Source organism: Pseudoliparis swirei, chromosome 24 (assembly GCF_029220125.1).
Source record: "Pseudoliparis swirei isolate HS2019 ecotype Mariana Trench chromosome 24, NWPU_hadal_v1, whole genome shotgun sequence".
In the NCBI taxonomy this organism is placed as follows: domain Eukaryota; kingdom Metazoa; phylum Chordata; class Actinopteri; order Perciformes; family Liparidae; genus Pseudoliparis; species Pseudoliparis swirei.
The window spans coordinates 22,056,497-22,067,204 of NC_079411.1; the positions used below are offsets into that span (position 1 = coordinate 22,056,497).

Here is a 10,708-nt window from a genome sequence, read left to right on the forward strand (position 1 = left end):
ACAGCATATCGGCTAAACATCATGTGACTAGGTCAGCATTTTAACATTTTAAAATATGAGCTGCTTGTTCTGAGGTGTGGAGAAAATACCTGTTCCTGAGGCATGTTTTACTTTCATTATTGTACTTAATGGCTTTTCTGAAAAGCCACTTCAGCTCTAATCACTTTGTATAAAAAAAATGTGTGAACTTATTGTATATTGGAAGTTTATAAAATGTCTAAATTGACCGTGTGTCTGTGTGTTCTTTGTTATCATATTAGATCATTTTCAAAAAACACTCAGATTAAAGATTTAAACACCACCCAGCTTTATTTGGGGAGAACAATAAAAACTAAGCCGTTAAACTGCATATTCCAGCAGCCAATAAAACAACGGATGAATATTACTAATTTGTTCAATGCCACATGTGCCTCATTACCCACAAACCATTGGGAAACGGTAGGATAGAGATGGCAGCGAGTTGATCCTCAACGTTTGCAGCTCCTTGAACTTTTACTGCTGCGGCGCCAGTTCTCCAGCTCTCTGTGAGCGGCCATGACCATACGACTAGAAGAGGAGGACAAGTCGGTTTAAATAACCTCATTCAAACATTCTTTTCCTTCTCTTTTTGTTTGTCTAGTCGGATGGATTAAGGCTGGATTGAAGATGTTGAGGAAGAGTTAAATAAACTTTAATGTTCTTATTGCTACTATAGTCAGATTGTCTGACTGTATTTTTTCCTCAAAGAATTTAGTTTGATATGTGTTGCTCTATTGTTGAGTACTTGTATTCACATTTGGTGCCCATTGTTTTACACCAGTTTACCATCCACCCACATCAAAGCTTTCCTTCAGGGCTTGATGAGCTGACTTCACACTTCAGCCAATTATAGTGCAGAGGTGGGTGTGTGAAGAGGATGAAACTGACCAATGGTATTTAGAGTCAAAAGTTCAACTGGAAAGAGGGGCAGGCTCTGGACACCGGTGTTTAGAGAAAAGGGATTAAGTGGCCAAAAAAAGAAAAAAGCTTAAACTTATGTTGAATAGCAAAGAATAAGGAACTGTTGCTCACTTTAGAGTGGAAAGTTCTCTGATGAGTCCACAGATCAGGTCTGTAGCATCTTCATGATCTGGGCAATCAAGATCTTCTATCTCCATCGCCACCTCCTCACTGAATAGAGAGAAAGTACAAAGTTGGAATGATGAAAAATGAGTGGTGTATGAGCTTCTACCAACTTTGGCAAGAAAGCCAAAATATGTAGATATGACAGGAAAATGTCACTGGTAAAAACATTGATAAGGCAAGGAATAAACCAAATTAAAGCTGCAAGCCGTGTTGAACTATGTGGGTTTTAGAGAACGCAATAAACACACACAAATGTAGCATGAATGCATAATGCATAATTTTTATATTGTGCTGATGAATTTTAAGGATAAGTTAGTGCAGTGCCTCTAAATGGTAAACTAGCTCTAAAATGGCACATTTAATTAAAAGATGGCTCACTTCCTGTTTACACTATGCATCCAAGACATGTTTGTAATGTCTAGAGACTTTATATAGCTTACTGAAGTGAATACACCCATGTGACATTTTTAGATGGCGGCGGGGGACATAATGAACCATTATGTCACAACAAAACTCACTAGTTCTGATGAGTGTGCTAAGTTTGGTGAGTTTTCGACCACCTTAAGACCCTCAAAAATGCTAATTCACTATGTAAAATTAGGGGGGGGGGGAGTAGACGGAACATTACAGTTGTTATAGGGCCCTTATCAAACATGTCTCTGAGTACAATGCATGTAAACATGTTCAAATGTTATGCTTACCCTCATCCTCGTTTACAATGTTTGGGGTGTCAACGGTGCTTTTACTTCCATTCTTCCCTTTTCAAGACTTGTCAATACTAAGTGTGTTTATGTGGAAGAAGACTTGATTTCCCAAGTCTCTAATCCCTTTCTGCTTCCCACTATCGGGGTCCTTGTAGGATTTAAGACGTTCCTACTTCCTTACGACAGAATGATGGTGTTCAGCTGCGAGTCCGACACGTAATCCAAGTACCCAGATCCAAACGGGTCTGGAGTGTCACTGGTCTGAGGGGGCTCGGCGTTCACAGATGAAGGACCAGCACCAGGTTCAGCTTCAGAATCACACTGTGGGCAACAGAAATAAATCAACCATTTCTGTTGAGTTAGACGGTAAAAAGTAAACTAAATATGAATCAGAATCAGAATCAGAAACATTTATTAGCTACGTGTGTTAGACACATGAAGAATCTCTTCGACAAACAAAACAACAACAATCAAAAACAATCAACAGTCAACATATAAGATCAAATAAATCTAATAAATCTGTTCATGAGGGTCAGTGGTGGACCCGGGCTCTGTTCATGAGGGTCAGTGGGGGACCAGGGCTCTGTTCATGAGGGTCAGTGGGGGACCCGGGCTCGGTTCACGAGGGTCCGTGGGGTTATCAATTTGTTGTTTGTGTTTTTGTTAGTGTGCTGTCAATTTAGAACGCAAAAATCTGGCTTCTCCTCACCTTTTACTGTGACGTCATATATCAGTTTTTGTGAAGACATGTGTGTACCCACCAAAGCGTACTGCATCTTTAATAACAATAAACCGTGGTTCACAGCAAGGCTCAGGCGGCTTCGTCAAGACAAAGAGGAGGCCTTCATGAGTGGGGACAGGATCCTGTACAACCAGGCCAGAAACACATACTGACTAAGGAGATCAGAGCAGCAAAGAGAAGCTACTCTGAAAAGCTGAAAAACAGGTTTTCAGCTAACGACCCTGCGTCGGTGTGGAGAGGCCTGCGGGACATCACCAACAATAGGAAACCCTCCCCCCACTCCATGGAGAGCCCTCAACTGGCTGACGATCTGAATGTGTTTTACTGCAGGTTTGATCACCCCACATTCACACCCCTCACCCGCTCCAACTCAGACCTCACACAGTCATCTGCATCCCCTGTTATCACCTCCCTCCCCTGACCCCCACCGGCACTGACGGTCTGTGAAGAGGATGTGTGCCGGCTCTTTCAGAGACAGAAGACGAGGAAGGCAGCAGGCCCAGACGGTGTGTCACCCTCCTGTCTGATCAGCTGGCCCCCATCTTCACACGGATCTTCAACAGATCTCTGGAGCTGTGTGAAGTCCCCTCCTGCTTCAAACGCTCCACCATCATCCCGGTTCCCAAAACATCCTCCATCACTGGGCTGGATGACTACAGGCCCGTCGCCCTGACGTCTGTGGTCATGAAGTCAGAATCAGAATCAGAATCAGAAATCAGAATCAGAAAGTTTTATTGCCAGGAATGTTTTCACAAACAAACGAGGAATTTTTTTTGGTGGAAGGTGCAACATTTGGACATGACAAACAAACAACAATCAACACGACAGAAAGACAACAAATAATGTGAAGTGTTTGGGTGTGTGCTGTTGAGTGGTGTTTTTTTAAGTGTTAAGCATGTTAAGTGGGAGGAGGAAGAAGAAGGAGAGAGGGAGAGGGAGGAGGGAGGAGGAAGGAAGGGGAGGGAAGAAGAAGGATGTGAAGTGTTTTGGGTGTGTTCTTTGTGGGTGTGTTTTGTGTTAAGTTAAAGTGACGTGTGGAGGAGGAGGGAAGAAGGAGGAGGGAGGAGGAGAGAGGAGGAGGGAAGAGAGAAGGCGGGAGAGGAAGGTGGAAGAGGTGGTAGTCCTGGGGTGACAGTCAGTCAGTCCCGGGTCATGATGATGGCGACCGCCGTCGGAAAAAGTTTTGGGGTGTGGGTGGTCATGTTGGATCGGATCTCCTCTCGAGGGGAGGGGACTCGGAACTCAGTCCAGGGTGTGGGGGGGTCAGCGACAATCTTCACCGCCCCGCCCCCCTGCTTGAGTGACCTGAGGAAAAAGGGGAAGGCAGATTGCAACCGATAACCCCCTCTCGGCCGAGCGATGCTCTGCCTGCCTCTTGTTGTCTTTTGTGCTGGCTGGCAGGGTGCCAGACGCAGATGGAGGAGCAGATGATGGACTCAACGATGGCGTGGTAAGTGTACCATCATTCTCCTCAGCAGGTTGAATTCTCAGCTGCCTCAGGAAGAACATCCTCTGCTGGGCCTTCTTGGTGATGGGAGGTCCTGGGAGATGATGGAGCCCAGGAAGCGTAGGACCACAGCAGCCGGGACGGAGCACACAGGGGAGGAGGGTGGGGGCGGGCATTCCAACCATCTCCACTGTCTTTAGAGCGCTTGAGCCAGGTTGTTCTGGCTGCACCAGGCTGTCACCAGGTGTCTCCCACCTGTAGGGCGTCTGTCTCCCCACCAGAGGAGATGAGAAAGGAGGGTGATCCATCGAACTTTGGGCTTGAGCTTGACTTGACGGACTGGTGACTGAGTGTACAGGGAGAACAGCAGAGGAGAGAACACAGCCTTGGGGGGAACCTGTGCTGGGTCCGGGGAGAGCCTGACGTTTCCTCCCCTGTCACGTGCTGCTTCCCTCGTCAGAAGTCTGTGATCCACCCCACCAGGTGGTGGAGGCACGCAGCTGGGAGAGCTTGTCCTGCAGCAGGGACGGATGATTGTATTGAAAGCAGAGCTGAAGTCCACAAACAGGATCCTGGGCGAGGTTCCTCGGGAGTCCAGATGCTGGAGGATGTAGTGAAGGGCCATGTTGACTGCATCATCTACAGACCTGTTCTCTCTGTAGTAGAACCAGAGGTCAGGGGTGGGTCGGTGATGGTCTTGAGGTGACAGGACCAGCGCTCAAAGAGGACTTCATTACCACAGAGGTCAGGGCACGGCCTGTAGTAGCTGAGTCCTGTGATCTTGGGTTTTGGGGGCGGGATGATGGTGGAGGCCTTGAAGCAGGCTGGAGCATTGGCATGTCTCAGGAGGTGTTGAAGATGTCGGTGACACGAGACAGCTGGTCAGCACAGTGCTTCAGGGTGGAGGGGAGACGAGTCCGGCCCCCGCTGCTTTGGGGGGTTCCTGCTTTTTTTTGAGCCTGTTGTTCTCTCTCTCTCCAGGATGACGGTCGCTGAGTTGGAGTTGCTGGAGGGTGAGGGTGAGAGCCCTGATGGGCTGGGGAGGGTGGGCTGATGGTCTGTGGCTTGTTGATGGGGCCCATTGTCTTTCAAAGCGGCAGTAGAACTCATTTAGCTCGTCTGAAGCACATTGTTCATGAGCTGCTGTTGCAGTTTCTCAGAGTACAGTCGTTACATCTCACCGCCTTGCTAAAACCTGTATTTGGACTCTGTGTACAGGTCCTCCTCCCCCCCCTGAATGCCTGGTCCTTCTGCAGTCTTAGCTTCCTGAGCTCTGCTTGAACCAGGGTTTGTCGTTGTTATAACTCACCCTGGAGCTGGATGGAATACAGCTGATGTCCTCACAGAAGCTGATGGGAAGTTACAGCCTCTGTGTACTCATCCAGGCTGTTGGTAGCAGTCCTGAAGACATCCCAGTCATACAGTCCAAGCACGCCCGATCCTCCTCAGCCTCTCACTTCCACTTCTCTTGAACTTCCTCACCACAGGTTAGCTTTAGTAGTCTCCTGTCAGGAGGAATCAGATGAACCATGGCATGACAGGGTTGGTGCAGCTCGAGTGACGAGGGATATGCCTCGCTGAGGCCTGTAGTGATTGTTCAGTAAGCTCTCTCTCTCTGGTGGCATTTTAACTGGTAGGTATTTAGGAGTTTCGTCGTGAGGTTTCCTTTATTTAAATTTGAGTTAAATAACCAAAAGAGTCCGGAAAAAGCTCACACAACACCGGTCCGGCGGAGCAATCTCCACGATTCGTTCGCGGTCCGCGGCGGCATGTAAACTCCGGCCGCGATAGTATGCAAGTCAACTCACGTGAAGAATGAGACGAAGATGATAAGAAGAGAGGGGTTGCACAGAATGATAGGATCACCGAACAGTGCAGGATGTGCTTGATGCTGTGTGCTTACGTCCGTAAAGCAGTGTCCTCCGTCTTTGCTTTTCGAGCTCCGCGGAGATCGTCGAGCCAGGAATCTGGTAGCTGAAAGCTGGAAGCGGAGAAGATGAATCAGCAGAATCTGGTGAATCTGGATTAAGATATCTGAGGCGGAGCCACTCAAGTGGAGAGGCGGAGGATGAGAAGTCCTCCCTTCCAGGAGCTGGAGCAGGTGGGTGCCCCCTTGAGAGACTGGTATTGACCCATCTGAAGGGCATCACAGGCCCCCTGCTGGACCCTCTGCAGTTTGCCTACCGGGCAAACAGGTCAGTGGATGATGCATTCAACATGGGGCTGCACTCCATCCTGCAACACCTCCACTCCCCAGGGACCGATGTTGGAGTTGGACAGCGACACACCACACCTGGACGGTACTCACTGGAAGAAAATATCGGTAGACTTTTACTTTAACTCTATAAAGCGTTTATTCAAAATCAGGATACACACAGACAATCATGCATGGACCCCCCTCCTGAGCTCTGACCGATGGCCTCAGCGCTGGAGAAAAGATGCCGGTTCGGAGTGTTCGGCCATTTTGAATAGCCGATCGGACCAGTTTTGATTGGTCAGGAGATAAGGGGTGGGGTTTTCTCATTGGCCCTTGGTCCTCTGCTTCCGCCGTTGTCGCTCCTTCATTGGTTCTTCTCGTCTGCCAATGAGTGCATATGTTGTGAAAGTGTGAGAAAGGAAGATGGAATTCACATGTAGCTTCCTTGACTGAGCTGGGGAGTTTTCTAAGATAGTCTTATCTCTTCCTAGGTGGGATGCGCTGTGGCGAGAAGGTCGTTCCCAGGATATTTACAAAGGGCCAGTGTAGGTGTGTGTGTGTGTGGTCAGTGAGGGGGGTCAGTGAGGGGGGGGGGCTCCGGAGAATAATGGCCCCATCTGGACCGTTCCTTATCTTATCTGCGCTCAGTAAATGTCTCTGTGGCTCTCCTGTTCATGAGTGTTGCTTTGTTCTATTCAAATCTAGGGTGAGCGTTGGTGCATAAAGTTCTTTCGTGTGTCACTGTTATCTTCTTTGATCAGTTCAGGCGCCGGAATGCCCTGCTGATGTTTCTAACTCTCGTCCAGTGTTTTTCCACTTTACACATAACATTTAAGCACAATACACTACTAGGCTATGCTAAGCTATAATATATATTCTTTACACCGACGCAAGGATGCTGTTCGTGGACTTCAGCTCAGCGTTCAACACCATCATCCCAGAAGTCCTCCTCACCAAACTCACCCAGCTCTCTGTGCCTGCCTCCACCTGTCAGTGGATTACAAACTGATGGACAGGAAGCAGCAGGTGAGGCTGGGAGAAACAATATCCAGCACCCGGTCAGTCAGCACTGGTGCACCTCAGGGATGCGTGCTCTGCCCACTGCTCTTCTCCCTCTACATCAACGACTGCACCTCAGGAGACCCATCTGTTCAACTCCTAAAATTTGCAGACGACACATCAGTCATCGGCCTCATCCGTGATGATGACGAGTCTGCATATAGGCGGGAAGTTGAGCAGCTGGTCCTGTGGTGCGGTCGCAACAACCTAGAGCTGAACACGCTTCAGACTGGACTTCAGGAGGAGCCCCCCAGCCCCCCCTCACCATACTCAAGAACACTGTTGGCTGTGGAATCCTTCAGGTTTCATGGGATCCACAATCTCCCAGAACCTGAAGTGGGAACCTAACGTCAACAAAATCATCAAGAAGGCCCAGCAGAGGATGTACTTCCTGCGCCAGCTTAGGAAGTACAACCTGCCTCAGGAGCTGCTGCTCATGTTCTACACCGCAGTTATAGAGTCTGTTCTGTGCACTTCAATCACTGTCTGGTTTGGATCGGCCACCAAACTAGACCAGAACAGACTCCAACGGACAGTCAGGTCTGCAGAGAAGATCATCGGTGCCAACCTGCCCACCATCCAAGACCTGTACACCTCCAGAGTCAGGAAACGGGCAGGAAAGATCACCGCAGACTCCTCCCACTCCGGACACAAACTATTTAAACTCCTCCCCTCTGGTAGACGCTACAGATCACCTTTCGCCAAAACCTCCAGACACAAAAACAGTTTCTTCCCCCTCGCCATCTCACTACTAAACAATAACCCACTGTAGCATATATATTTATCCCTTCTCTTCTCGCACTCTCCACTTCTTCTGGCACTACTGTTTCACAGCTACTGTATATAGCCATTCCTCTTGTATATACTTTAAGTCACTTTCTAAAACTTCTTAGACCGTTGCACTGTTTGTTCTGTACTGCACTATTTGTTTTGTTTGTTCTGTATTGTATTGTGTTGTAATGTATATTTTGTGTAAGCACAGAGACACTTTACCAAGTCAAATTCCTTGTTTGTGCAAACTTACTTGGCCAATAAAACTGATTCTGATTCTGATTTATAAGTTGTAGTATTTTCCGAAATACTTTATCATTTAATACACTATTGTTAAATGTCCATCACGACTCTATTAATCGCTTTAGTCATAAACACGACAGAATGCTGTGACGTGGCAAAGACATGACATCATACACAAAACACAGAAAAACTATTTGCACAACACAAAAGGACGCTTGATTTGAACAAACACCTCTGACGATCTCAACCAAAGCTTTATATATCACGAGCTTCGCTCAACCGTCGCTTTGAAAGTTTGTGCCGCCACTCACGTTGTCTTTCATCTCTGGTCCTCTGGGTGTCGCTGCAGCCTCGTGTCCTCCTGGCTGTGTGTGTGTGGACGATGCACCTTCAGCTTCAGCTGCGTCATCGTCCCCTGCATCGCCAGTCACCTCCTCCTCTCTTGTCCTGGTCACACGAGCCACCTGCAGAGCCGCAGCTTCGATTGCATCGCAGTTCTCAGTCTCCTCCTTTGGAGTTGTAGGAGAGCAACAAGTGACGGCAGGACTTTGGACTGCTGCTGATCCATCTTCCCCGTCTTGCATTTGCTCCTGAAGTTTTCCAGCTACAATCTCAGCTGTGCCTCCTTCATGTTCCTGCTGCTTCTTATTCCCCAAAAGCTGCTCCTCTTCCTCCCCTGCAGGCTGGTCTGACTTTATGTCCCCAGTTGGCTCTGGACCAGGTCCCATACCTCCCTCAACCTCACAACTCTTGTCTTTTGAGCAGCCTGGATCTGACGCAACACTGGCTCCATCTGAGGTAGTTGCAGCAATGTGGACTTCAGTGTCTGTCCTGTGTGTTAAAAACAATGTTATCAACAAGGGTGAAGTAACACATTTATTTGAATCATGCTTGTGTAATCAAGTATACAGTGTTTGGAGTGTATTTCACTTATTAATCTAAAAAATTCAAAAATGAAACTTGTGTGAGATATTTAACATTATATTTGGATTCCTCACTCCATTATTCTGACCTGTCTTCCCCTCCACAGTGACTGGACTCAAGTTGCATCTCTGCCTTCTCCTGCTCTGTGACATTGCCTACTGGTACGGATGATACCGACGATATAACCTCTTCCTGAGCCGCAAGCTCAGCTGAGTTATTACAAATCTGCTTTCCAACTCTCTCTGGTCCGGTCTGCCCGTTTTCACGTTTTTGTGTCTGCAGGAAGTGACTCCGCTCCCTCTCCGTCAGACCACACATTCCCATCCTTCGCTTCTTTTTGGCCGGTATCCCCGCTGCTGTCTCCTTTGTGGTTTCCTTGACATCAGTCATGCCCACATCGCTGGGTTCTTCTTGACTAACATCTTGGTTTTTCTCAAAATTACATTCAGAGTTCTCCTCTGCACCCGGTTGATCCTCCAGAGCAGCAGCATCCCCTTCTTGAGAGATTTGCAAGACCTGGAGTTGATCAGTGCATGCTGTCATTTCCTCCTTATCCTTTCCGCTCTTGTTGGCATCATTATCAGCGTCTACTTTTAAGCCCTTCAACTGAGAATCATTGCTGGGATTGGTGACTGTCGTCTCTTCTTTCTCTTCAAATGCTTTAACAGAAGGCTCCTGCAGAGGGGACTTGTGGCATTGTAACAGTGTGGAATCCACTGTTGTATGATTTCCTTCAGTGTCCTGAAATAATAATACAAAATAGAATGCATTGTCTACGAATTGGCCTGATAAGGCAATAAAAAGTGATTCAATTTTGTTTCGATCACTTAAATTACCTGATGATGACTAGCCTTGATGTCATTGGTCTCTGAGATTTCATCACTTGGACATTTCCTCTTCCTTGACCTGAGTGACCGAGACTGTGCTGGAGCTATGTTGACTTAACACATAAGGATCCACTCAATTAAAAATTATAGTGAAGAAATTGTACATCAAATATTATTTTTTTTCAAAGAAAAAAACACATATTGTCTCTGCTCAACAGGAGCAAATTTACCATTGATGTTGTTGGTCTTTGCTTTTGCTTTGGCCATCTTTTTTTCCTAAATATTACAAATTAATCAAACAAATTAAGACATAATAGCATAGTAACATATACATAAATATATATATATATATATATATATATAGCCCATACCTAATATAAATAATTCCCATTGGTACGGCATATCTGGTAAGTTTATAGCTAAGTAATGTCAGTTAATGTAGGAAATGCAGCTAGCTAACATCAACAAAGTTACACGAGTTCACTGAAAGTTGAAGATGTGACTTGAGCTGAGTGTGTTTGCTGAATAAAATAAAATAAACAATTGATACTGATTAAGTTAATTTCCAGGAGAAAGAAAGATAGTGACAAGATGTCGCGTTATATTTTCCCCACCTCCATACAACCACCCACCTGAAACACGGACTTGACTTGGAACGTGACGTCGGTGTTTTTACGTCAGTAATGGGTG

At 46.8% G+C, this 10,708-nt stretch overlaps 1 protein-coding gene across 1 annotated transcript; it reads right to left on the reverse strand.

The window, feature by feature from the left end:
• Positions 1-11: 11 nt before the first annotated feature.
• LOC130189618 (break repair meiotic recombinase recruitment factor 1-like) lies at positions 12-10,269 on the reverse strand. The gene is made up of 7 exons (XM_056408506.1): positions 10,249-10,269; positions 10,028-10,131; positions 9,280-9,932; positions 8,579-9,098; positions 1,990-2,129; positions 1,051-1,149; positions 12-546 (listed from the first exon to the last, which is right to left on the reverse strand). Exons 3-7 carry the CDS (start codon positions 9,732-9,734, stop codon positions 468-470), a joined length of 1,293 nt encoding a protein of 430 aa, XP_056264481.1. The 5' UTR covers positions 9,735-9,932; positions 10,028-10,131; positions 10,249-10,269; the 3' UTR covers positions 12-467.
• Between the last annotated feature and the right edge of the window lie 439 nt (positions 10,270-10,708).

Coding starts and splice junctions, on each gene's coding strand:
- LOC130189618 (XM_056408506.1), bottom strand. CDS start 9,734: ATGACAGCATGCACTGATCAACTCCAGGTCTTGCAAATCTCTCAAGAA. Junction 2,130..8,578: donor GACCAGAGATGAAAGACAAC/GTGAGTGGCGGC, acceptor TGTTGCCCACAG/TGTGATTCTGAAGCTGAACC. Junction 1,150..1,989: donor CTGAACACCATCATTCTGTC/GTAAGGAAGTAG, acceptor CTCTCTATTCAG/TGAGGAGGTGGCGATGGAGA.